General features: G+C 51.2%; 2 protein-coding genes and 1 long non-coding RNA gene across 7 annotated transcripts in view; 1 reads left to right on the forward strand and 2 right to left on the reverse strand.

Annotated features, from left to right (window-relative positions):
• FDFT1 (farnesyl-diphosphate farnesyltransferase 1) overlaps positions 1 to 2,247 on the forward strand; it is a 39,937-nt gene extending 37,690 nt beyond the window's left edge. For both annotated transcript variants that reach the window (XM_040469945.1, XM_040469936.1), the window contains one exon: positions 872 to 2,247. In XM_040469945.1, the coding sequence (XP_040325879.1) occupies positions 872 to 1,093 (222 nt within the window). In that variant the 3' untranslated portion in view covers positions 1,094 to 2,247. The remainder of the gene's footprint in view (positions 1 to 871) is intronic.
• Positions 2,248 to 3,127: 880 nt separating this feature from the next.
• LOC121027040 (uncharacterized) overlaps positions 3,128 to 26,928 on the reverse strand; it is a 28,001-nt gene continuing 4,200 nt past the window's right edge. The window contains exons 2-3 of the long non-coding RNA XR_005788534.1: positions 14,683 to 14,685; positions 3,128 to 3,263 (exon numbers count right to left, since the gene is read on the reverse strand). This is a non-coding gene — a long non-coding RNA (uncharacterized LOC121027040). The remainder of the gene's footprint in view (positions 3,264 to 14,682; positions 14,686 to 26,928) is intronic.
• Positions 5,616 to 26,363, reverse strand: CTSB (cathepsin B). 4 transcript variants are annotated; one of them, XM_040469990.1, is made up of 10 exons: positions 26,236 to 26,363; positions 13,918 to 14,068; positions 12,837 to 12,922; positions 11,714 to 11,828; positions 10,384 to 10,502; positions 9,265 to 9,350; positions 8,864 to 9,007; positions 8,222 to 8,338; positions 7,102 to 7,230; positions 5,616 to 6,601 (listed from the first exon to the last, which is right to left on the reverse strand). In XM_040469990.1, exons 2-10 carry the CDS (start codon positions 14,041 to 14,043, stop codon positions 6,504 to 6,506), a joined length of 1,020 nt encoding a protein of 339 aa, XP_040325924.1. In that variant the 5' UTR covers positions 14,044 to 14,068; positions 26,236 to 26,363; the 3' UTR covers positions 5,616 to 6,503. The 4 variants fall into 4 exon arrangements, with proteins under 4 accessions (XP_040325924.1, XP_040325929.1, XP_040325938.1 ...); XM_040469995.1 differs by lacking the exon at positions 26,236 to 26,363 and adding an exon at positions 21,723 to 21,860; XM_040470004.1 differs by lacking the exon at positions 7,102 to 7,230.

Raw genomic sequence — 26,928 nt, forward strand, 5'->3', positions numbered from 1 at the left:
AGACGACAGCGGGTAGTTGTTCTAGAGTGAGAAGAGACAGGTGGGGAGCGGCAGGCGAGGCCGGAGAGGCCCAGTGGGCCCAGGTCATGGGTGGCCTCGTGTTCCACATCACGGAACTCAGAGCTTATTCAGCTGGTGATAGGTAGCCACTGAGGGTATCAAGCAGAGGTTTTTAGTTTCTTTGGTGACAGCGTGGAGAGCAGGCGAGTGGACTTCAGGGTTCAGGCAGAAGGAGAGTCAGGAGCTCAGGTTGGAGGTTGGTGACAGCTCACATGAGAGGCATTGAGGGTCTAGCCGGCAGCAGTGGCTGTAGCATGGAGGCGAGGCCTGGATGCAGCAAAGGTGTCAGGTCTGTGGAGGTGGAGGAGGGTGAAGGCACCGGGAAGACTCGAGGATAACTCTCTGGTGCCCTGCTTCTGCTCTCGCTTTTCTTCATCTAGCCTGTTGCCCACACCACAGATTCCATCTTGTTTGGCTGTGTTCGCCCAGTCTTCGCGATATCATTTCCCCTTTTCTGTGTTGCTCTCCTCCAGCCCAAACTATGCTGACGTTACCAAGCTCCACTCTGTTCCTGGCTCTGAGGCATTGGGGATGCGAAGACCAGGGAGGACCTGGGTGGCTCCCCAAGTACAGGCCTCCTTGCTTGCTCCCTAGGACAGGCTGTGGGATTACCGGGCCTCGGTTGACATCCTGCCTTATTAGTGGAGTGACTTGGAGTTTCCTTTCATGTTCTCTGAATCTGTTTTGTAAGAGAAATGTGGATATAAAATACCTACCTGTTTAGGGTTATTGTAAGAAGTAGACACAGAAGATAAAGTTCCTAGGACTCCATAAGTGGCACTTAACTATTTTTTTTTCCTTTCTTTAACAGATTTATCATAGAATTCCCAGCTCAGACCCATCTTCTAGTAAAACAAGACAGATCATCTCCACCATCAGGACACAGAATCTTCCCAATTGTCAGCTGATCTCCCGAAGTCACTACTCCCCTATTTACCTGTCATTTGTCATGCTCTTGGCTGCCCTGAGCTGGCAGTATCTGAGCACCCTGTCCCAGGTCACAGAAGACTATGTTCAGACTGGAGAGCACTGATTGGGTAAGAGTGGGAGCTAACGCTCGCCGTGGAATAGACTGACCTTTCCTTCAAGGAAGGATGTTGGTTTCCCCCTCCCCCTCCATTTCCCTCCTGCTCTAATTCCTAAGAGAACTCTGTGGACTTGGACCTTTAGAAACTGTGACATGCAGTTGAGAGGATGACGATAAAAGGGAAGGATAGCTCACCCTCAGCTGGCAGGTACTTGTGGGCATGCTCACATCTGCGCAAGGTGGCCAACAGTCGGGTGCTCCTCGCTGCAGGGCAGAGGAAATGGTTGCGTATGGGGTTGCTGAGAGATCTTATTTCGTGTGAGTCCTGGCTAGAATTCTAATGAAATGTATTTAATTTGAAGCAACCTCGGAATACATGTCCTAGCAGGAAGTGAATTTTTCTCGGTTTGGTTCTGATTTTTCTCATTCTGTTTTCTCTTCAGTTGATTTCAGTGTGGCAGATGTCAGTGTTTGTAGCTCTAGGTGGTGGTCCCACGTTTCCTAAGAAGGCAACTGTCTTCTGCACGTGAAGGCTAAGGATTCACTTCTGGGTGTTCTGGAATGGTTTCCTCATTTAAAAGGAGATTAGCTTTCCCAGAGAAACTGCAGGATTGCCTTTGGCCCCATTGTAGAAGACTGGCCTCCAGTCAAGGCTGACTTTTTGAGAAGACACTATACGTAAAGATACGTTTGTAAAAAAGAATGCAATTACTCTGCATTTGTCAAGGGCAGTTCACTTGAAAGCCTGGAGGCACATGGCAAATAACTCAAGAGCGGAGTTAGTGATCGAGGGCCAGGGGGCCTGGCCCGCCGCTGCCCGCAGAGCGGACCAGAGCGGTACCAAGAGCGAGGATCCAGCTGCCTGGCCCCAGCTCCACTGCGCCCGCCGGAGATGAGCAAGTGACAGCATTGCCTCACTGCCCAGCCCGTAACCTGCATTAACTCTGCCAGCCTACTCTAAAGTGGGCCGATTCTCTTAGCCGCAGCAGATTTTATTACATCCAGGGGGCTTGTGGTCGTGGTGGTTGTTGTTATTGTTTTGTCCTTTGTTTCTGTTTTTAAAAAAAATCACGTTTATACACTGAAGTTTCAACAAAGACAAAAATGTTTTCAGGTGATGGGCTGGGAAGCCGAATGTACTTAGCCTAATTCTTCTAGCATCGCTCTTTGCCTTCTTCTTTACTCCCACGCAGCCGGGGTTGGTGATGTGTTCTCACCCAGTGACTCACCGAGAATCTCAGCCTGGACCAGGGAGGACCCCTCTCTAGGGGTGTTTGAAAAAGCCCCTCAAGCTGAGCAATCACTGTTGTAGGGCATTAAAGTGCTTTCTAGAAGCCATTAATGCTCTCCATGTACATAGTATATAGTCTACTCTTTTGCTGCTGTCCTTTGTGGATGGTGACTTAATCACCGAAGTTGAGGGTTTTCCCCAGCAATAATATTGGCCTTGCATTGTTATACGCACACCCACACTGATTTTCGTCCTGTGACTGCCGCCGCCTGACACAATGGCTTAGTTTTGGTCTGTGGGAGCTGCAGTTGGTTGATTGGTTTGGGGCTCAGTTCTGGACAAACCTGTCACCACACTGAAGCCAAAGTCCTTTGCCACCTGGAGTACAGCTGTGAGCCGCACTCAGCAGTAATTTCCCAAGTAATTTAAACATCGGAATTTGGTTAAAGATTCCAAGGTAGGTTGTTATAAATTTGTGCGTTGAAGTATCAGATTAGTTCTGTCCTGTGTAGAACACAGGACAACTTGGTGGAGAGCCTTGGTCGGAGGTGGATGTACCGGAAGTTTTCCTCCTGGCTCACTTGTGACCTGTGCGACTTTCTAAGCTTCTGTAAGGTTTATTAGATGACCTTCTAGGTCCCTCCCAACTGTAAAGCTGTGGAATTTTTCCTATTGCTGACTTGTGCCAAGGTCTTAGCTCTACTGTCCACTCCTGAGTGCTTTGGAAGACCATTGCCCTTCTGTTTCTCTACTTAAATTGCCACGTAAAATACAGGATACGCAGTTAAACTTGAATTGCAGACATAATAGTGTTTTTTAGTAGAATTATGTCCCCCAAATTGTATGGGACATACTTTTTTCTTTTAATGTTTATTTTGAGAGAGCATGTGAGCGAGAGGGGGAAGGGCAGAGAGAGGAGAGAGAGAATCCCAAGAGGGTCCTGCACTCAGTGCGCAGAGCCAGACACAGGGCTCCATCTCACAAACCTTGAGATCATGAGAGCCGAAATCAAGAGTCAGACGCTTAACCGACTGAGCCATGCAGGTGCCCTGCACAGGATATATTTCTACTAAAAAATTACTTGATCTGAAATTCAAATCTAATTAAGCATCCTTTATTTTTGTTAAATCTGGCCACCTCACTCTGCTCCACGCTAATTATTCATCAAATATTTAGCATCTCTGGCCTAGAGTCTACTTGATTTCTACTTACAGTGAAGTATTTTTTAGCTTTTCCTCAGAGGAGGATCTGACCCATCTGAATCTAAAATTCCATTATAACAGACCTGAGCAGGAACCTGCTCTCCACACTCTGGGAGCTTCTAGAGCTCCAGGTAAGGCCTGTGCAGACACACAGAGCCACCTATCTCCCTTTGGGAAAGTGCTTGGAGCAATTACCCAGAAGCCCATTCTATCAGAACCATTTCTCTGGGTCCGGCATGCACATGTGCATAGGGGAGGAGACATGGCTAGCCATTTGTTAATTATTCTTAGCAGCAGAGCTCTAAGGCTGTGGTTCTCAGCCTTTAGCATCAGAGTTGCCTGAAGGTCCCAGATTGCTAGGACCATTTGTCTCTCAGGTCTGGGGCGGTACCCCAAAACTTGCATGTTAAGCTCTCAGGTGATACAAATACTGCTGCTGGATAGGAGCCCAGTTTGAGAACCACTGCTCTAAGGCCTTATTCTTCAAACTTGAGTGAACATATTGAATTACCAGGAGTCTTGTTAAATTACAAATGCAGACTGAGGTCTGGCCCAAATTCTGCATTTCTGACAAGCTAGGTGATGGCCATGCTTTTCAAGTGTAGCTATCTGATGTATGTGAAGAGTGGGACAGGTTCAACTGTGTGCTCAGATGCGAAGTCTAAACTAAAATCACGCCCTTCTCCAGGGAATAAACGAAAAGGCACAGACGGTCACTTCCATCTATCAGGACAGGCACCCCAGGAAAACATGGCACCAATTGAACTGAGGTGACAGGGTGGTGGTCAGTGAGGTAATTTGAGGTTTATGAAAGAATTGACATCGATTCCAATCCTAAATAGACATTGTTTTATTTTCTAACAAAGACTCAAGCTGACCCTGAGGATGCCATGAAGTTCATTTGGGTACTTCGTTTTAGGGCAGCTCTTTCGCCTTCCAGGGGGGAGGATGGGCTGCAGCTGGGCACGTGGCAGACAGGATGGAAACGGGATCATTCAACTCCATTTGGAGAGCAGGTCGAATTTGTTAGAACTACATTGAGGTTATGAATGTCTTCTGATTGCAATTTTAAGAATAAAGCGATTGCAAAATTTGTGGCTTTGGTAGCCTTTGTTAAACACTTCTGAAATACGTCGGGTTTCATAAATTTTCCCTTCAGTATTCACCGGGTGTAAGAGCTTATTTGATGATGCAGTTTCGGATTCCTTGTTTTTAATGTTCATTTATTTTGAGAGAGTGCGCAAGCTGGGGAGGGGCAGAGAGAGCATGCCATCCAGGCTCTGCGCCATCAGTGCAGAGCCCAATGAGGGTCTCGATCCCGAGAGACACAAGATCATGACCTGAGCCAAAATCAAGAGTCAGAGGCTTAGCTGACTGAGGTACCCAGGTGCCCCTCTGATTCCTAACTTGCAATTCACATCAAAAGCCACACTTTCCATGCTTCTGGAGTGAGTCTACCTCTCAGGGAAAGGTGGTCACGTGTTGATAGGCCAGTGGGATGGCTGCAGTTTCCCCCGTTCCCAAGAACTGGTACACATCTTTGCTTAGGATTCTTAACTAGGCCCATGCAAAGCCACGGTTCTTAACCAGCAGTGTAAATCAGAGACCCAGGGAACTGAGAATATGACACACAGGCTCTGCCTCCATCCCGTTCCAACATCGGAGGGGACCAGGGAAAGCCGGTCCTCCGCTAGGACACCTGGGTCACGGCATCACTGATACGCCATTGCTTGTGTGAATCCTCACACAGGTCACTGCTGGCCTGTAGCTGGTAAAATGCGGAGTATGGCTTTATTCTTAGCTCTTTAAGCAGGGGCAGAGTTCATCAAGGCTTGAGGCAGTTTAGGGGATGAATTTACAGAACAGGGTGGATGAAAATGGCAGAGGCCTAAGAAGAGAGAAACTGGTTTGAAAGTGCAGCTGGGGCAGCGAGGAGTTAAAGTAGGCATTTATCTAGTTTCCCCTAATTGAGGCAAGAGACCCCCGGTTAGAGTTTCAAGGACCCCCAGATGCAGGAAAATGTTGATTCCACGGGATAAGGACAGACAGCAGCTCCGAGTCTACAGACAGCGGGATCCCCACCAGAACACAAGGCTTCACGTTAAGGGAGCAAACTTTTATTGGCACCGTCATTCCTTTCCTTGTTAAATTAACAGAGTGAAGCAGTGATTTTTTTAAACGGTTAAAGCTGGCTTCTCCCAAACGGGCTCCACTGTGTCAGGCTGATAGGCCTATTCGCTCACGACCACCTGGTTTTGTTGTAAGGAGACAGCCTGTGAAGCAGGCCAGCTCTTCCAAAAAGTTTCCTCATTTGTCCGTATGACCAGCTGAGGTGCACAAAATTAAAAACCCCTATTTAAAAAGGAGCCATGCCACGGAGAAGACCAGAGAGGGGGTGCAGCACTGCAAAGCTCAAGGGATGCAGGGCCCTGGGAGAACAGCTTTCTCCAGAGAGCTGCCGCACTATTTTCCTCCTCAACTTACTCCAAATCTAGAAAGTTCCTCGCTCAGAAGTACTGCCGCTGGTGGCAATCTGTCTTGTGAGGAACTCCACTTCCTATTCCTGTGGAAAGCCTACAGGCCCATGTGGATGTTTGTCTCGCTCCTTGGTGCACGCGGGTTGGGGGGGGCGGCGTGGAGGTGGCGGCCGCAGGAGTCGGGAGCAGCAGGCACTACGCGCAGCACTAGTCTACGGGGGAGGCCTCGCCGTGCCTGCAGCGGGCGCTGACGTGGGCTAAGTGTGCACTGTGACAGCAGGTCCACTGAACGGGCCGGAAGGTGGCAGGCTTCAGATGTGTCTCCTTGGAAGACAGTCTGACGGTAGACACGAGGTTTGGCCCAATCCTTCAGGCCCTGTCCAAAACCTCTTGTATCTCAACTGAATGCAAAGAATAAAAGACATTCCTACCCTCCGTTACCAGCCCAATTGGCTCGATTTAGGGAAAAACTGCCCCGGGGCTGGCAAGACCAGTGCCACAGCAGATTAGATCCTTTTCCAGTACTGCTCAGTGCATGGGATTCCAGCCACAACTTCCGATTCGATTCCACAGTGATCCCGTCCCCGGAGGATTTTAAAGAAGCCTGGGAAGCAAAAGTAATATGCCTTTAAAGTGTGCCTTGGGTTTTGGGCCTTGTCAACATACTCAGACTCACCCCAGAAACACCTAGGAGCGGCAGACCCCAACCCAGCCCTAAAGCAAGCATCAAATCGGCATCGAGGTGCCCTATCGATGTCTACTGTTTGCCCAGGAGCCTGGCACCACATCGTGAGGCCTCTGGACACCACTTCCAGTGGACCCCACATAAACCGGCTCTGTGCCTGGGGTGATGGGGGAACTGTGCGGGCACCAGCGACCTGAAGCTGTCACCTGGTTCACACCACCCTCTCAGGATCAGAGTCTACCCTTATGGCAAGGGAACCCCCAGCTCACTAGCACCCAGAAACCTGAAGGCTCACAGCTGAGTCCTGGGCCTAGTGTTAGGAGCTGTGCAGCAGCTTTTCAGCTGAGCAGAAAAGGACAAGAGGACCACTACGTGCTGGCTCACCACACCCTCCTAGCAGGAAGAGGGCTGCCACTCACCATTGTCGCCCCAGTCAGTGTTCCAGGAGTTGCCAACCAGCCAGTAAGGTGTGTCATTCTCCACGCCCCAGCCCAGGATGCGGACAGCATGGCCTCCCATCATTTCTCCGGTGACGTGCTGGTACACGCCTAAGGGAAAGCCCATTCAGGTAGAGACCAGGCCGATGCCCCATTTCCCACGGCATCCCTGCACCTCAGCCAGCTACCTGTCAGGACAAATGGGGTCCAGAGGGCCCAACGAGCCCTCCCAAAGAACTGCTTGCAAACAGGGTAGTATAAGAGGCCTGGTGTTCTCCCAGAAGGCTCCAGGGGCTCCCACAATGTTCGGAAAGTACTTAAATAGGTTTTTGAAAGCCCAACACTCAAATATGTTGAAAAAATATTAAAATGGGGGTCCCAACAAAATACGCTTCTTGGTCACCTTTAAAACTAAAGTTACAAATTCTAATTTAAGGAAAAAATGGAATGTTAACAAACCAGTTATCTGTTCTACATACTGGGACTCCACGTAAGGATTTATTTGTCAAAAGGGTTCTATAAAACTTAAAAGAGTTTTAACTGCTGCCCTGGGATACACGCAGAGGAGAAGTAGGAGACAGGCCGGATCGGTGGCGGCAAGCACTGATGGATGAAGAAAGATACAGGCGGAGTTGCCCATGGGCCTGTCAAGCAGGCCATCCCCTCATTGGTGAATCACTTTGTCAAATGAAAATGCATCCTTTTGTAATATGGGTGGGGACTGTTAAAAACTGCCAGCTTTATAACTTTTTCCTTGCCAGAATCATCTTTATCCAATGAGGTTTCATAAAAGTTGAGAGGTTTGAAGTTTTCCATCTGGCACAATGTAAATGAGACCAAAGTGGTCAGCTATAGACCGTTCATCTAGAATGGGGGGTTTCTGAGAGGGCTCTTGGGCCAGGGGCTGTCCTCATTCCCCGGGTGAATCCCCACAGCCTCCCACATGGCCAGGTGCTTCCTGTCTTCTCATCCACTGAATGTGAGGCATGATCTGGGACGTGGCCAGGACAAAATGAGGTCTTCTTCCTTGATAGAGTCCTGGTGGTCCCCCGGAACCCAGACCTCCTCTGCTCCCACTGCCATCAGAGGGGCCAATACATACCAGACTTGTATAGCAAGAAGTCCGAAAACACAGAGAAGGCCGCCTCTACAGGGCCATTTTTGTAGATCTCCGCCATGATCTCTTTCTCACTGTTGGACACGCTGTAGGAATTGCATCCTGGCAAATGAATCAGCCGAGTGGGGGTGAGGCGTGCTTCCCACGGTTCCCTCAGTCAACTATGCACTGACTTAAAGGGGGATTCGCCCAGCCTGGGGGGTCAGGGAAGGCTTCTGCAGGGGAGAATGATGGAATTGGACCCGGAAGCCAAGAAGTGGGAGAGCTAGAGCTCTGTATCGGGAGGGGCAGTGAGCAGGAGACCCTGGAAGAAGGGTAGAGTGGCACCCAGAAAGATTCTCGGCCAGATTACTCCTCTGTAAAGCGAGGGGTCTGGTCCCTCCCCACTCAGAGGGTCTGTGACTCTCAAACAACAGGAATCCTGAGGCCAAATTCAGGGTGGAGACATGCAGAAATGCAGCGTGCTGCTCCCTCTGACAGGAGAGTCCTTCATAACTTTCCTTTCTCCATCCTGCGTTCCTGACTCAGACTCACTTGCCCTGGCCTCTCCCTTTCTCCGGCCTGGGAAGGGTGTCGGCAGGTCCCCGGGCCCCGGGGTGCTGGGTAGTAGCCCAGGCCCCACCTTACCGTAGTGCTTGTCTTCTTTGTAGGATGGGGTGTAGCCGGGCTCACAGATCTTGCTGCACTTGGGGGTGTCCCCCTCTCCTGTGCATGGGGGCCGGGAGCCATTCACGTGGTGCTCACAGGGAGGGATGGAGTAGGGTCTGCAGCCTGGGGGGGGGACCAAGTGGAAAGGAGGGTGTCAGCCGACAGCTTCTTCAGAAGCCCCTTGAAGCAGAGGGCAGAGCTGGGGCGACAGGGGCAGTAGGTCAAATACACAGCACTCCCCACACTGTGCTAACTCTGCCTTCTTCTCCAGCCTCCTGCCCTCCACCCTCAACCGTCACTTTGTAATGCACTATGAGCCTGTTCCTGTTCTTCGATATAAAATCCATCTAGCCAGATACGCGCTGATGGCAGACACTCACCTACATGGGAATCATAGAGGCCACCAGAAACCAGGCCTTGTTTTGTCCAGAAGTTCCAAGCTTCGGCAGGAAAGCCCCCATTACAGCTGAGAAAAGAGCCATCCATTAAATTCACTGTGAGAGAAGTTGTAGCTGCTCCCAGACCACTGCCTGAGGCCCCAGGGTTGCAACCGGCCCAGCAGCTCTCCTGGGTCTCAGCCAACCCCACTCATCCCCTCCTTGGCTAGTCACTTCTTCCAGGGAATCACCACCACCATCCTCAACAAGTCGGAACGACTCTCTTCTTCCTGTCTACCCCTAACTAGGCTGTGTCCTTCCTGGAACACGGAATGCACATTGCAATTCCCTGGTGTTTTAATACAGAAAATGCGAAGGCCAAGGACTGGTGTGAGGTGAGGCCTTGGCACGGTTTTTTAAACTCCCAGGTATTTCTAATCTGCAGCCACATCAGAGAACCACGTTATAAAACCAAGGCCAGGGGCGCCTGGGTGGCGCAGTCGGTTAAGCGTCCGACTTCAGCCAGGTCACAATCTCGCGCTCCGCGAGTTCGAGCCCCGCGTCAGGCTCTGGGCTGATGGCTCAGAGCCTGGAGCCTGTTTCCGATTCTGTGTCTCCCTCTCTCTCTGCCCCTCCCCCGTTCATGCTCTGTCTCTCTCTGTCCCAAAAATAAATAAACGTTGAAAAAAAAAAACCAAGGCCAGAGCTGGCAAAAAGGCAGGCACCCATCATTCTTAATTACAGAAAACAGACCCCAAGGCTATTACATTTCCTTCAGCAAGAAGAGGGAACAAAGACGACAAAAACCAGGCCTGAGATCTGAAACTTAATCACATATTCCAAGACCATCTGTGTTGTGCCTGGACCCCACCACCCACACCCAGCACCGTGGGGTCAGCCCGGTTTTAGGCGGCTCCCAGAAAAGAGCAGTCACGCCAGGCCTGCTTCTGGACTCCCCAGGTCCCCAAGATGTCCCAGCAAAGGACCGTTATCTGACCTGCAAGTACCACTCCTGTCCTCAGGGAGCCCTCAGCCGCTGTCCAGGAGGCCTCGGCCTGGGGGCTCCCAGTGCCATTCCCGGGGGCCCGGCTCCCACAGTGGAGGATGCTGCTTCAGACTCACCCATCCCCACACTGGTCACCACAGCAGGTGAGCATGTCCTCGGCGGACACCTCCACATTGACGTGGCCATTGGTGAGGATGCAGATCCGGTCAGAAATGGCTTCCACAGCCCCAAATGCCTGCAGGAAAACAAGCCCCACGCAGGTGAGCCCCACTCCTGGACTGTGGGCCCCACCGGCCACCGGCCACAGCGTCAGAGGACCACAGCAGGCGGCTCAGACCTTGCTGACTAGTCTCTCCCAAGGTCAGTGAAGGTCTTGGTGCTCAAGCTGGTCTTTAAAGTTAGGAGACCCATCCACCCCACATCTCTATCTGGTCACTCAGCTCATTTCTAAAATGTGGTTTCTGTTAACAGAAAAAACAGCTCACACAAAGGACAAATACTGTATGATTTCACTAATACAAGGTATCTAGGCTGGTCAGTAAGAGACAGAAAGGAGAGGGGTGGTTGTTGGGGGGTAGGGAACGGAGGGGCAGTGTTTAATTTCCACACTTACAGATGACAAGAGTTCTATGGATGGACGATGGTGATGCGTTCACAATAACGTGAATGTACTTAACGCCACTGAACAGTACACTTAAAAATGGCTAGGACAGGGGCGCCTGGGTGGCTCAGTTAAGCATCTGCTTCAGCTCAGGTCATGATCTCGCGGTCCGTGAGTTCAAGCCCCACATCGGGCTCTGTGCTGACAGCTCAGAGCCTGGAGCCTGCTTCAGATTCTATGTCTCCCTCTCTCTCTCTGCCCCTCCCCTGCTCACACACTCTCTCTCTAAAAAATAAATGATTAAAAGAAAAACTTTTAATTAAAAAAATGGCTAAGGTAGCTCAGGTCATGATCTCACAGTTCATGGTTTTGAGCCCCAGCTCAGGCTCTGTGCTGACAGCTCAGTGCCTGGAACCTGCTTTGGACTCTGCGTCTCTCTGCCCCTTGCTTGCTTGTGCTCTGTCTCTGTCTCTCAAAAATGAATAAGCGTTAAAAAAAATTGCCGACCAAAAATGGCTAAGATGGTTAATATACCACGTGCACTTTACCACAGTTAAACAAAATTAAGACAGCTCATTGACAGAGATGGATGTTTCTCCACGAAGCAGAGTAGGAGTCTAATGGTGCTTGCTGATGGCCTGGGACAGCGCATCAAACAGAAAAATAGACAGCCTCACAGCACACACACGGGCCACCCAGAGCACTTTGCGTATCTATCTATTCTTCCACCACAGATCTTCATAATTTTTATGTTGACAGAAACGAAGGCTCAGCAAGTTCCCATAACTTGGCTAGTCACGGCTGATCTGACAGCTGTCCCCCCGCCTCACTCCAGCCCCTCTCACCCAGCAGGAACCACAGGAACCCTGGTCTCGGATCTCTTTGATGGTCGGGCAGTTAGGCCAGTGTTCCCGGGCATCGAAGTTTTCAGGCAGAACCATGTCCTCGGCAAACGAAACTCTAGATAAAGGAAGGCCTTCGTGACAAGCTTGCATGTCACAAACCACCCCCACCCCTAAAGAGGCCAGTGACTTCGGGCCAGGCCACCGCCTGGCAAGGGAGACACAAGGGAGACAAGCCCAAGATGATGGCTGCAGGGCTGTCCCCTGGGAATTCTGTAGAACCAAACCAGGAATTCTACTGCTCAACACAGCTTCTCATTCCCTATGCTGTTTTCCAGTCTTATTTTCTGGGGTATCTTTCAAGAGTTTTGGCCACAAAGTCCACAAAACTGTGTTTCGTCCTCCCCTAACCCGCCCCACACAGGGTCTGCCCAGGGTCCTTGCATCAATTTTAGTATCTTCACCACCGTGTTAAGTCTCATAGCCTTTCCATCTGTGTTGTCAGAGATTTCTAATGCTTCTCACAAGAGTAATGTCTACATGGGGGCGCCTGGGTGGCGCAGTCGGTTAAGCGTCCGACTTCAGCCAGGTCACGATCTCGCGGTCCGTGAGTTCGAGCCCCGCGTCAGGCTCTGGGCTGATGGCTCAGAGCCTGGAGCCTGTTTCCGATTCTGAGTCTCCCTCTCTCTCTGACCCTCTCCCGTTCATGCTCTGTCTCTCTCTGTCCCAAAAATAAATAAACGTTGAAAAAAAAAAAAAAGAGTAATGTCTACATGAAAATGCCCACTGCAGAGTTCTCTAGAAAAAAATGGAACATTAATGGAGATCATATGACTTTTCTTAAATTCTCCTTAAACCATTTAAGACTGGGTCTATCCCGGTCATGCAGAACCAGACCTGGGGCCTTTTCCACTGGGGCTCTGAGACACCTGCAGCAGCACAAAACACGGGCACCGGGGGCTGAGCCTGTCAGGTGGCATCCTTGCGGCTCTGGGAGGGGGAGACCTGTGGGTGCCAAGGCCTCCTTTCTTCCCTCCTTCCCCCTGTGCCAAACACACACCTGCGGTTCCCAGGGCAGCGGGGCAGGTGCAACAGAGTATCTATCCCCCAGGGAGCAGGCACTCACCTCTGGGGCAACTTGGGCCCACCCAGGATGGTGCCGCACAGCCTCCTCAGGTAGCTCGGCTCCACATGGTAGAAATTGTGTCCAGCCTGGAAGAGAGCCCCGCCCACAGCAGTTAACAGAAGGGGTGTCTAGGGATGCGGGTGGATGGAAGTATGCACACCGCCCACATGCAACGCCTGACAAGGCCAGGGCTCCCATCCAGCTCAGCAGAGCGAGGGGGGTTGGGGCCCTCTTAGAGAACACACGTGTCCCCAAATTCGTGGTGAAACCTAACCCTTGATGGCACCTGGAAGTGAGGCCTTCGGGAGATGATTAGGTCATGAGGGTGGAGACTTCATGAATGAGATTAGTCTCCTTACAAAGGATACCTCAGAGAGCTGGCCTGCCCCTCCCACTAAGCGAGGACACAATGAGCAGTCACCCATCTGCAACATAAGAGTGCCCTCCCTAGAGCCCAACCATGCTGGCGCCCTGAAATTGTACTTCCAGCCTCCAGAACCACAAGCAATACTTTTCTATTTATAAGCCACCCAGTCTGTGGTATTTTGTTACAGCAGCCTGAAAGGACAAGACAGGCACCCTGCAAGCAGGCCACTATCAGCCCAGAGCGAGCCACATGGGCAGTGCACAGCTCCCAGGCCAGTGGGTGTCTCCTCTGATCTGCTATGTTTACTGATGTCAAGAGAGACGCTCTGCAGCCCTGAACGTGGCTTATTCCTCATTTCTTAATTCCTGAAGCCCCAGAGCTGTGGGCCAGCCAGAAGCGAGGTGCTGCCACTACTGATGAGCACTAGCACCTACCATGGTGGGGTTCAGGGTCTTCCTGATTGTGAACCCTTCCAAAGCTCGTTTATCACCCAGTGCACTTCTGTGGATACACACACACACACACACACACACACACACACACACACAGGGAAGGGAGCAGGTAGGCATGGGCCTGAGTGGCCAGGACTCTCAATCAGACCAACTGTCCAGGACAGAGTGTCCTGTGGGCCACAGCTGCAGCCACCTCCCTTGGGAGTCAGAATGCACAGACCGATCCCCAAAAGGGACACGCACAGAAGTCCCCACAGCCCACCTTCCATGTAGTGTTACGCTTGTTAACATAGTCGACCAGCTCATCCGACAGGAGCTGGAGAGGTGGTCTGCTCTGGGCATTGGTCAGCACCACCAGGCAGCTAAGAGTGGCCAAGAGCTGCCACATTTTGGATGCTGGATCTTAGAGTCACCTAGAAAAGAAAACACACAAGACATCAGGACACTTCTTTCAGTTCAAGTGCTTAACATACACAAGGGTGCCATCTCTGATGGCATGGTTCCAGGGCCAGAAACAACCCAGTAGTCAAAACACCCACGTCCCCTTCCCGGCTCTGCCATCTCTGCCCCCTTCTGTTCCTCAGTGTCCTCTCCTGGAAAGCTTGGGTGTGGTGGCAGACAGCCCTCAAGGACCATGGGCTCCCAGGCCTCGTATCATCAAAATCCCAACCTGTGCCCACATCACAGGGCCGTGCCATGGACTGAACGTCCGTGCCCCCCAGCCCCCCAAATTCATGGTGAAATCCTAACCCCAATGTGGTGGGATTACGAGGTGGAGCCTGTAGGGGGTGATCAGTCAGGAGGATGGAACCCTTGTGATGGAACTAGTTTCTTATAAGACACCCCAGAGAGCTCCCTTTCCCTTCGGCCATGTGAGGACTCCACAAGAAGTTTGGTGACCTGGAAGAGGGCCCTCATCTGACCATCCCGGCACCCTGACCTCAGACATCCCCCCATCATCCAGAACCAAGAAACAAATTTCCGTTCAGAAGCCACCCAACGTGTAGTATGTGTTGTAGCAGCCAACGGGCTAAGACGGACTGTATTTGCTTCTCCTCCAGATGCCTGGGAGACAGGACAGAGAAAACCACATGGCTGCATTGCAAGCGGCGAGGCCCTTTTGCAGCTGCATCCTGGTGATGCATGTGGCCTGGGTCTCGGGGGCTGTCCTCAAGCTGTGTCTGAGTCACTGCTGTTCCCTGGATGGTCTGTGGCTATCTTGGGAGCTGAGAGGATGGGGCGCGCACTGACCCGCTGCCTGTCATAACCCCAGGGCCCAGGCCACAAAGCAGGATCGGTGACTCCACGAAACAAATCAATGAACGCAGATACTAAGGCTAAATTGAGTTCAGTGCCCTCCCTACTATTGCCAAACTGCCTCTCCATGGGTCTGTAGAACCAAGTCTTGGAGACTTTTTTCCAAGTCAGTGCTCTGAAAGAGTCAACAGCCTCTGAGATTAGGTCCCAAGTAGAGGCCCAATGAGAAAAGAAAAATACAAAAGAAAATACATTTCATGAGCCACATTCTGGATATAGAACAAGCAAAACACAAGTGAGCCAAGCCCAGCGTGTGCCAAACTCAGCAGAACCAGGGAAGCAGGGCTGGTTTGGCCAGTGGCACAAGTCTGAGATTTTTCTCTGGTTTTTCCAGTCAGCCAAGGGCTCTGTTTCCTGGTTCAAAGTGGGAGCTCCCGAGAAGGGAAGTCATCCCATTACAACCACAGTCCTTAGATCTTGGACTGGCTTGCAAGTCAGGAGACGGGCAGTTTCCCGCTCGGCCTCTGAATCACGCTCTTAGGCAAGCAGCTCTAATGAAAGCAAGAAATGCTCTTCTGGGTGTCACAGCACCATGGGGCCTTGTGAGATGCCCACACAGTGGGGAGTGGCGGCGGTGGGGAGAGGGGGAGGATTTCCTGTCCCTGACCTCTGGGGCTTCCAGAGTGACCCACCTCCTCCGGGGTCATTGGGTTACAGGAAGATGCACTGAACATGCCGCCTCCCACAGTGAAGTACGTCAGAGGGAAGATTTAAACTTGACGGCTGCCTCAGCAACAATTCCTCCCAACGAATAACTATGATGGCAGCAAACGATTCTAGAAAAGAGCACTGATGGAGGCTTGCTTTCTGAGATAGTCGGTACATTATAAAACCCTGGGTGACTCCTGCCTGAGAACAGTCTGGTCAACAAAACAGACCATTCAGAAGCATCTCCTATGTGTGGGTGCTCAGCGTATGTGGTATAGGTGGGTGAGGAAACAGCACGTGTCATAAATGGTGCTTGCACATCTGCATCTTGGAAAAAAATAGTAAGGCTGAACGTTTACACTTAGTTTCTCACACACGAGAAGCGCTACACGGAACAAAATTCTTGAATTAAAACAGAAACCGTATGAAGAAAATAAACGCAGTTTAAACAACCTATTATCGGAGTAAGATACTTAAGACTGACGTAAAACCAAGGGACAAGGCTTGCTTACGTAAAGATAAAGCCACTCTTCTAGAAAACAAAATAAAAAGTGACCAGCTACAAAACAGTACTTACATATACGCAAAGCTTCATTTCCTTAATATGCAAAAGGCGCCTAAAAATCTGAATAAAAACAGGGGTGGCTCAGTCGGTTGAGCATCTGACTCTGACGTCAGCTCAAGTCATGATCTCATGGTTCGTGGGTTCGAGCCCCATGATGGGCTCCACGTGGGGATTCTATCTCTCCCTCTCTCTGCCCCTATCCTGCTCATGCTTCCTCTCTCCCCCTCCTTCTCTGCTTCTGTCTCCCACAAAATAAAAAACTTAATAAACTTGAAAAAGAAACCTGAAAAAGCAGAATAAAAAAGTGGCAAATGGACACACACAATGAAGTAGAGGAAAAAGAACTACAAATGGCCAGCAGATATTAAAAGATGCTCCACCACAGGGAGGTACAGATAAAATTAAGGACTGGCAAAGGCAGACAGCTGGACAGCTCCTGGGGGGTGGATTAGGCGTGGGGAGGCAGAGGTGCTGTGCTTATGAACCCCATGGAGACGACTGGCCTGGCTTTTTGTTTTTTTTTTTAAATGTTTATTTATTTTTGAGAGAGAGAGCATGAGCAGGAGAGGGACACAGAGAGGGGGAGACAGAGAATCCAAGGCAGACTCCAGGCTCTAAGCTGTCAGCACAGAGCCCGAAGCAGGCCTCGAACTCATGAGCGGTGAGATCATGACCTGAGCCCAAGTCGGATGCTTAAGCGACACCACCCAGGTGCCGCCCCCCACCCCCACCATTTCTATTAATTTGGCCATCTGCACACACTTTGACTCAACAATTTGACATTCAGAAATGTATCCTACGAGCTTCAAATTCACAGATATAGGTATACAGATGTTTACTGAATATTCTTTGTATCACAGAAGACCAGAAACAAAGCAAGTGTCTACTAACCGCAACTGTGAAGTTACAGTAAATGATTAATAGAATACAAAGTAACCATTAAGATAGGAACTAGCTGAAGCGAGAATCACATTGTACTGATAAGCAAATAAGCCCAAGATACCCGTAAGTGGAAAAAAGCAAGCAGCCGGTGAGTCATGGTAAGCGTGTGAGACCATGAAGCAATATACATTCACATTACCGTTACCACATGTAAAACATATGGAAAAACATATGAAAGCAATATCTGTGACGGGGAGATTTATTTTCCACTAACCCCCCCCCCTTTTTTTTAAATTAAATTAACATATTATATTCAAAGTTTTGGTCTTTTAGGAAGAGTAGCCGGAGCTACCAAAACCCCTGAGCCCAAAGGCACTTCCAGTTGATTTCCAGTCAACAGTGAGGCCTTCTCCCTAGTGACTTTCTGCTCAAAACACAGAACACCTTCTTTCCAGTGACTCACAGGGAGGCTGGTGTTCACCAGACCACATCAGGGACCCACGTGACCTCCAACTGTTAGGTGAATGTCTATGTCCTCACATGGCAGAAGGGGCAAGGGAGCTGAGGTCTTTTTTAAAAAATTTTTTTAAGTTTAATTTGAAAAAGAGAGAGAGGGAGAGAGAGAATCGCAAGCAGGCTCCATGCCATCAGTTCAGAGCCTGATGCGAGGCTCAGACTCACCAACCTCAAGATCACGACCTGAGCCAAAATCAAGAGATGGATGCTTAACCGACTGAGCCACCCAGGCACCCCTGAGGTCTCTTTTAGAACTTCTGGGCAAAGAAGCAAAGCAGTCAGATTCCTTCCTTTTTCACGGCACCCTCTGAATTACAGCCGGTACCTTCACATTTTCCCCAGATGTAAGAACCTGGCGCACAAACACTGGAGTATACACTCTGGGCACGTGGGCATTGAGACCCATGCCAGCAGGTTGAGACCTGAAGAGCCCATCAGAATCACACCCTATCCTCGGCTTTCACTGTGACCTGTCAGGCAGGGGTGACAGGAATGTGGCTGGGTCCTGAGCCAGGCCCAGGTGAATGCTCCCTATATGTCTCCAGGTGGCCCCCGGGGCTTAGCCATCTGCTGAGATATTACATCATAGGCAAGTGGAGAATGGGAGCAATTCCATGGTAGCTTGGACTTTACACAAGATTCCTCTGGTTTTTCTGGTGGCAGAGACCACAGCCACGACCCATTTATCGCACGGTTCTCAGTTCCTGCACTGACGGCTGCCATGGCCATACCCGGGCCTAATTCCTGAGGTCTGCCAGGCCCCCCAGATGTGACGCTTTGGTGCACTTGCCCCTTTCTTTCGGTTCCACAGGCCCTCCTCTAAATTTCCTATTAACTTCATTCTCCCTACTCACAACTCTGTGTCAGGAAGAACCAGGGGCCCCAGTGAACTTCAGAGATGTGAGCCTGGAGGGCGGGAGCTCATCTTGAACCAGATTCCCAGCCCCACTAGGACTGAGCACTTGGGAAACTCCTCTTTTCAGCCCAGCCCTCCAGGCACAGGGCTGTGGCATTTGGTGGAAAGTCGGGGTTGAAGTGGTTAATAGCTGCGGTAGCCTGTGGGGCGGAGGAGCACTGGGCTTGGGAGTCAGGAGACCTGGATTCAGATCTTCCACTTACTAACTGTGCACCCTTGAGTACCAACCTGTACTGAGCCTCAGTTTCACCACCTGTAAGATGGGGCTAATGACCATTCATTGCTCCAGGTGGAAATCAAGAGTGTCATGAGGGTGGGCAGAAGCCCCTGGTACAGCGCCTGCTCTACAGTAAGAAAGCAATAAAGGGCTGCTCACGTGGGCACGTTTAATGCCCAGGTCCAACTCACTGCCCTGCTTCCTTCCCTCCTCCGTCTTCCCTTCTTCCCCCTACTTCTAGCCTGTGCCAGAGAATTCTGGTTCACTCCAAACCTGTCCACAATACCCCTCTATCACAGAGAGTCTGAATTAAAATGAGGTTTTAATCTCAAAGAACCTCCAAGTGAGTTTCCATTTTGAGAGTCTGGAGACTGTTGAGCCCAAAGAACATTAAGTCAACTTTCTCCTCCTTGAAGGGGACACAGATGTCCTGAGAGCAGTGGCGATTTGACTTCAGTGAGTGCCAGGCATCTCTCTCTGCATCCACACAAATCATGCACACTGGACAACCTATGTGCAAATGGTTAAAATAAGCTTGTTAACGTCGGGCTCTGTGCTGACAGCTGGGAGCCTGGAGCCTGCTTCGGATTCTGTGTCTCCCCCTCTCTCTGCCCCTCCGCCACTCATTCTCTCTCTCTCTCTCTCTCTCTCTCAAAAATAAACATTAAAACAAAATTAAAACATAAATAAATAAAATAAAATAAGCTTGTTAACATGTTGGTCATGGGTTCCCTGGCCTTTGCATGAAACAGAGCCAGCTCTCACTTCCCCTCTTTTGGGCAAATACTTCCCTTTTAATTTCTCAGTTCTGGGGTTTTTTGTTGTTTTTTTTTTTTAATTACAGCAGAGAACGAACAGCAAGTCCTTATTCTGTGAGAAAAGAGGGGCCCGAAGTGGATAAGCACTTCCAAGTCACCAGACTCCCTCTCAGGGCGTGGGCTGGTGGAGGGAACAGCTGCGGGCAGATGGTGCTTCTAGCCCTGGGTCAGCTGGTCCTCCTGGGTAGACCTGGGGTTCCACTACACCCGTCTGCCATTTTGCCAAGACAACCTCCGGCTAAAAAAGGGCAGACTCTCGCATCTCTTTCCTCTCCAAACCCTGCGGCACTTAACGGTTTACATGAAAGCACATCCCACTGAGGGTCTATAGAATGTCGACATGGGCACAGAGGGGCCTGGGGCCAGCTGATCCCGTTAGCCACCCCCCCCCACCCCCTTATAGCAGAACCATTCCCCAGACTCCTTTGAAGCCATTCCTGGGACTAATGCAGACCTTGGGACTCTGGAAGGTGCTGGAATAAACACAAGAGAGGAGCTGATGCCAAGTCACAGAAGGCTGAGAGTCCTGATATCCCTAAGGACATGCAATCAGTTTGGACCGTCACCAAGCTTGATTTTTAAAAAAGCTTTCTCGTGTGACTGTAGAGCCCCTCAGGTAGATTGGATTCGAAATCTGTACTGAATCTAAGGAGACAGCTCTGCAATTTCCACATAAGCCAGCGGCAATCTTGTGGCCCACACAGAGGAGGAACGCCTGCCTAGCACGTCTTCCTTCCCATATGTGGCTCATGCCTGTCCACTGCTGCTGTTCGTATACTGCCAACGTCTTGCACAGTGGGCTCTAAAGAATCAAAAACTGAGTGCGCCTAGATTTTACCAACAGCCACAAACTAAAGTTGTATCTTGGCTACAGATTAGGGGGAAGGTGGACAGGCAGGAGGGATATGAAGACTGAGTGGGACCTTGCTAGAGAACTTCGTCAAGCTTCTTTCTCCCCCACAAAGACTTATCTTGCCTCCTGCCATCACCACTGACGGTTGTTCCTGAAGTTTCGACCACTTTGGTACACCTACACATCGAAACCAGGCAGCTCTTCATTTCCTCTGACTTCAACTTGCCCAGTCACACCTCAGCGTTGGAGCGGCTGTGATGCTGACACAACGTGCCTTCATCTCAGATACGCTCGGACCTTGCCTTTGAGTCTGAATCACAGCCTTGATGTGTCTTTCGCGTTTCATGTCTTTGCTCCTGATGGAAACACGTTCAACTACTTCATGGCTTACGATCTTTAAATTAAAAATAACACAACAAAAAGGGCTCCTAGTCGCCATCCGTCTCCTTAAAGCTGTGCGGGTGAGCAGGCAGCAGTTGGCGATCTGTCCTCTAGAGCCAGGCTCTGCAGCTGAATGCCCCAAAGCAACTCCTGGGTGACCCAGAAAGGGGGTCCACTGCAGTCAGCCACCAGCTGTGCAGCTAACAGCCCTGCAGGGTCGAGGGGAAGCAGCGAGAAGGCCCCAGCTGCCTCACCCACCTAAATAGCTTAGGCCACTCACAGGTACTTCCCTTGCAGCCCACCTGCCAACCATCTGTCCAAAATCAGTGACTAATTAATTCCCACCAGGTTGAGCAGGGCGGGCCTGCTCAACGCTAGTCTCCCACAGGGCCTGGAAACCATCTAGCTACACGGCCCACAATGGAACATCGCTTAAGATCGGCCACGGCAGCCCACATCCTGCAAACAGAAGAAGAGAATTACTACCTTAGGCTTAAAACAATGGACCCCAGGAAGGCCCTCAGCAGCTGAAAAAACTTGTATCACTGAGAACCAAGAGAGTTTGGGCAAAGTCCTAGAAAGTTCTGGAAGCTTTTGCTCACCAGCTTTGCTCTACAGCCCTGATACTGACTTGCTGAGATGCTAAAGGGGCACTGCATTCTCATGTCTCTGTTTCTCCCATGGACATACTGCCTGGATTCTGAAGGACCTCAGGACCGCTTTGCAAAAGCTTTCAGAAATCCTTGGAGATTTAAATGAGATTAGGGTTCTGTGCCTCCCCAGCCTGCAGGGGCACAGCAGCTCCGTAATTCGATCGCAGGCTAGATCACATCTCTCTGCCGGCTGGGTACGGAGGTGGCTAAGACTTCGGCAGTGCCAAACACAAGCGACAGAAAGGCCTTGCCTCTCTGCTTGATCCGGGTTCCTCTCAAAGCTCCAGGAAAACATACTCACCTCACAAGGCTGTTGGGGGATGTAAGGAGATGGTCTTTTTGAAAGCGCCTTCCATGCAGCCTGGCTCGGAGTGGGCAGCCCTTATAACGAACTGCCACCAGGAAACGGCTGTGGGCTCACTAGTGAGGGGAGTACACATCTCTCTAGTCACAGGCCAGTTAACTCTTGATGTCCCAGGCTCATTCTTTTTACTCTCAGAAGTAAATGAAAAAACGGATGAAAAATTATGATCGCCCTACTTGCAGCAACGGGTCCCCAAACACTGGTTCATTCTGCTCTCTTGACCACCAGAACAAAGCACTCCCAAACACCAACGAGGTTAAGTGACTGAGAAGGTGGCTCCCGGCTGATGTCTGACAAGGCCTCCACTCTGGAGTGGCGGAGGCCTTGGCTGGCACGGCCTTCCCAGGTCTTGCACAAGCCTGGAAGCCGCGTGACTTACACATGTGTGAGCACATCCTGCCCAAGTCCAGGTCAGCAGGTCAGAGGGTCATGGGGAAGCCCGGCCCCTGCTGGGTCTTTTGGCAGAGTATCTAGGTGCCTTACACTGGATCGGTTTCCTATTTCGGTGGGATCTATCCCACCCTCCTCCCCTCATCCTTCCTGGTAACTAGGTTATCTTGATGACCAGACCAAAGTGAGTTACTGGCCTGGTGGAGACAGATTACAACAGTCAAGACTGTAGGCATGCATCTTTCTCGGCGTCCAGCATTCATAAGACAGTAACGCTGGAAAGGGACCTTTGGTCTTGTATGAAGCCTTTGTTTTTTTTTTTTTTTTTTTCCAACGTTTATTTATTTTTGGGACAGAGAGAGACAGAGCATGAACGGGGGAGGGGCAGAGAGAGAGGGAGACACAGAATCGGAAACAGGCTCCAGGCTCCGAGCCATCAGCCCAGAGCCTGACGCGGGGCTCGAACTCAAGGACCGCGAGATCGTGACCTGGCTGAAGTCGGACGCTTAACCGACTACGCCACCCAGGCGCCCCTGAAGCCTTTGTTTTATCACATGTGAGGGAAACTGGTGCTTGAGAAAACAAGCAAGCCCTGAGGAGTATATCTGAGTAGGGACAGACAACTGGCAAGAGATCAAACTCTAGGAGAAATTCCACCTCAGTTATTTTAGTGACCCCTGTCATGTCACCAACTTGCAGGAGCCTCAGTTTTCTCATCTGTAAAGGGGAAGCGTCAAACTACAGTACCCAAAACACACATGCATTCTGAAAGTTAAAAAAAAAAAAAAAATTAGAAAATGCCACCTAATTACAGAGAAGTCCAGATACCTGTTAGGATGTAGAGAAACCTTAGTACGCTCTCACTCTTAACAGACACATTAAAACTACAAACACTGTCAGGGATCAACAACAAAAATAGAAAACCTCACTAGATCAGTGGTTTCTTGGGCAAGGAATTAATATGAATTCCTGGAAATAAAAATTAAATCAGCGACGCCATTTCGAGCCCATCAGTTTGGTAAAAATTAAAGTCTGGTGATAGCTAGTGGTGGTAAATGAGGAACAGGAACTCTCAACCCCGCTAGCAACACATACTGATAACATCCACTGGACAGCGCTCTCTATCAGCATCTAGCACAACGGAAGTGCACACACACCTTATGACCCAGCAATTAATGCGACTTCTCCTGCTCTTGCCCTCGAGAAACTCTTGCAAGTGCCTGAGACGCCGAGGGTTTACTGTAGTGCAATGGTGAATAATGCAAAAGTAAAAACTAACTGTAACCTTGGTAAATACTCTGGGCGTTGGAGAGGAACTAGATCTTCATGTATCAACATAAATAAATCGCACAAACACTAGGGGGAAGGGATACACCGCAGCACAACTACAGTAATATCAATTTTAATAACATTGTTCAGATTGATATAAAGTATTAAAATTACCAAAAAAAAAACAAAAAAAAAACACGTGCAGGAGAATTCTAAAGAACAGAACAGACAGGAGCCAGGATGTGTCCCAGGAAGATCAGAGGCAGGCCCCGGTGGGTAATGGATTTGCAGAGCCAACAAGCTGCAACCTGCCTCCTTCAAAGGGGAGCTGTAACCAAGAAGTGCACTCACCCTAGGAACCCCACACAAGCCTGAGACTTGGAGGCCGCAGGGGCTGTGGGAAGGGTGTGGGCATGAGGCTTGAGGTTAAAAATGAGACTGGCTGAAGTCTAAATATATAATGGCGTTTGGTTCCTAGGTCCCCTTCCCTATCCAAACGAGGGTGGAATAGGAACATTAATTAACAGCCACGGAAGGAGGCTTTATCGCCCACACACCCTTTCTTAGGCAGCCTCGGGAGTGTGTGCTGAGCTTAAACCAAGAGGTGACGCTATATATGGGACCAGATGCAGACACTGCTGTCTATCCCGTAGATACAATACATACCTGCATGTGCCTCACCTAGATTCATCCCCAGGTCAACCCCCACCATCTCTCTGCAGGTGAGTCTGAACCGTACGAAAGTGCCCAATTTCAATCCTTCTTGATCCAGAAAATTCCCATTTCTTTAACACCTTCCTTATGTGAAACTATCTAAAATAGGCGGCAGACGTCATGTCATGAGCCCTCCCTCTGAAATACTTCAGTTTTTCTCTCCCTATGACAGGGAAAGTCTACACAACCACAAGTCATGACCACATTTAAGAAAATGACCCATCAGATGCTCGACAGCTCCTCTGGATATGCTCTCCATTGCCTCTCAATCCAACAGCCAATAGCAACACAAAATCTCTTATCCCTAAAATGTGTGCAGCTTCCTACTCCAATTCCCAGGTCCCGTCACTGGGAAAAGAAAGAGCCAGTCTAGAAGAAAAGTCCTCAGCTCAAGCTGCGGAATCAGCAGCACACCGGCGGGTTCATCCTGGAGCCAAAAGGCCTCACCGCTTGACCAGTTCAGAAACAGGTTGTCCTGACCCAACAGCAAGGCAGTTACTAGAGCCAGGGCTGGACTGGCCTTTGAAGCCCCCAAATAAGGGATCTGCAGCTTTCCACTGCTGAGCGGCAGTATCCCAGCTGTGGGACAGATGCCCAGAAAGATCTGAGTAGAACCTTTCTCCAGGGCACCTTCAGGGTTGTTCTTTGGGAAAGCCACTGCCTGGGGGGTGGGGGCAGGGTGCGGCTTTTCCCATAAGTTCAAGGGCTCTGGGTCACCATCACCTGTGCCAACAGGAAACAATTCTCCATTAAATTAAGGATGTTAGGGCAGAAAAGCAGCCCTTACTAAAACAGACACCCTTCTAAGCCTCGTCACCTGTCACATTCTTATCGTTCTGAATCTATTATAAAGTCAACTGAACGCATGTATCTCAGCTGTGTTTGCCTCTGGCAGAGGCACTTGAGGATTTGTTTCCCAAGGTAACAAAAGGAGCTAGGTCTCCATTTGAACCCCACCTCCTCCCCGCCCGCTGGGGGGGTGGGCCTAAGTAACTCTCCCCCCCCCCCCCCCCCCCCCCCCCCCCCCCCCCAGCCTGTTGGCCTCCTCCAGCCTGTGGAAGAGAATGCTCTAGGCCCACTAAGGCGGCAAATCCAATTTACATCTACCAGGACGGCCTGCTGCTACCCTCCGACTCCCTCGTCCAGGCCTCCAGGGTCACTAGCTGAGGGAAGAGGTGATGCCCCAGAGACTCTGGCCTGCTTTCTCCTCTCGCACACAACCCTGGCCTGTGGAAGGCGCCGCCTTCCCTCCACTGCAGTAGGGAGTGGCATCTTCCCCTCCACCCCCAGCCTCCCAGGGAGAGGTGGACTGGAGCTCCATGCCCTTCACCCAGTCTCCCAACCTTCTCTCAGCTTAATTTCCCCGTCCATGGTGGAATTAGCTCAACATGTGGCCTCCACCGACTCCACCCAGTTCCAGGCTCGTGTTCTGGTTTCTATCTTCTGGGGTCCCTGGAATCGTGTGTGGTCGTGTGCAGAAAAGTTGCCCAAGCAAACCCTTTGGAACAAGAAAACGCCTGCAGGGAGACACTATTTTATCAGCAATTTCCTGAGGAAACTGAGGCCCAGAAGCTCACAAGGGGTTGGGGAGGTAGATCCTACCCGGAAAGTCACCAGAACCCAGGCCAAGCGCTTCCCCGCAAGCTCCTCCCCCGGATCTCCCCCGCAAACTCCCCAGCTCCGCCCGGGCTGCTCCCCAGGCTCGACTCTGGAGCCGGGCGGATCGTGGGGTCTGACTGAGCCGACCCGGGGCCGCGAGCACAGCCCTAGGGGACGGGCCGGCGGGTGCCTGCTTTCTGGCCGGAGTTGGGGCGGGTGCCAGGCTGCCCTCGTGGGATTGTTTTTTTGCTTCTCTCCCCGCACGGACTTTGAGAAGTGTGCGGGCTGCCATCCCTGCCCGCCCAGCTGTGACAGCCCGAGGGTCCTCCCCCCCCCCCCCACTTCCCGCCCGCCCCGGGATATCTCGGGACCCGGCCTGGGCCTGGCGGGGGTGCAGAGGGACCCGGTGTCCCCGTCCCATCGCCAAGGTCACTTCCATCGCGGCGGCGCCGCGTCTCCACCGCCCGCCCGCACTCACCGACTCCGCAGCCGAAAGCCTGGGCCTGCAGCCTGCGAGCTGGGGTGCCGATGCCCAAGCCGCCGCCGGAGCTTCCCCGAGCCGGCCCCAGCGCCTATTTACAGCGCCCGGCTGACTCGCCACGCCCTGCGCGCCCAGCTGACTCGCCACGTGACCGCTGCGAGCCCCGGGCCCGCCTCTCCACCCCCACCCCCACCCCGGCCCCCCCCCCCACCGCCCCCCCCCCCCCCCCCCCCCCCCCAGCGGACCCTGCACCCGACACGGCTCCGGGAGATCCCGCGGCTGGTGGGTAAGGGGAGCTTACGGATGGGGGCCGGTGGGGAGCCGAGGGGAGATGCAGGTGGCCCTAAGGGCCTCCATCCAGCCGGGAGAAATTCCCCAGGGGCAGCCGGAGCCTGAAAGCAGCCATTCAAAGCCTGTTGGATCCCTGCTGGGGGGGAGGGGTAACTGTCCTTCATTTCATTCATTCAGAAACCACTGACTGAGTGGGGGTTATCATGATAGTAGGCCTCCCAGAAGAGCCTTAAAAGGCTCTTTTGGCGTTGCTGTTCTGAGAACGTGCCTGTAAAATACTCCGGCTGTGTAATAATAAATGGGTATGAATTTCAGGACCTGCGTCAGGATGTCCATGGAAGAGAAGGGGCAGAAATGTTTGAAAGAGGGGTGCCAGGAGACCTGTCCTAAAGGGGACAC

The sequence above is a fragment of the Herpailurus yagouaroundi genome, unplaced genomic scaffold, assembly GCF_014898765.1.
Source record: "Herpailurus yagouaroundi ecotype Mexico unplaced genomic scaffold, PumYag 28, whole genome shotgun sequence".
Taxonomy (NCBI): domain Eukaryota; kingdom Metazoa; phylum Chordata; class Mammalia; order Carnivora; family Felidae; genus Herpailurus; species Herpailurus yagouaroundi.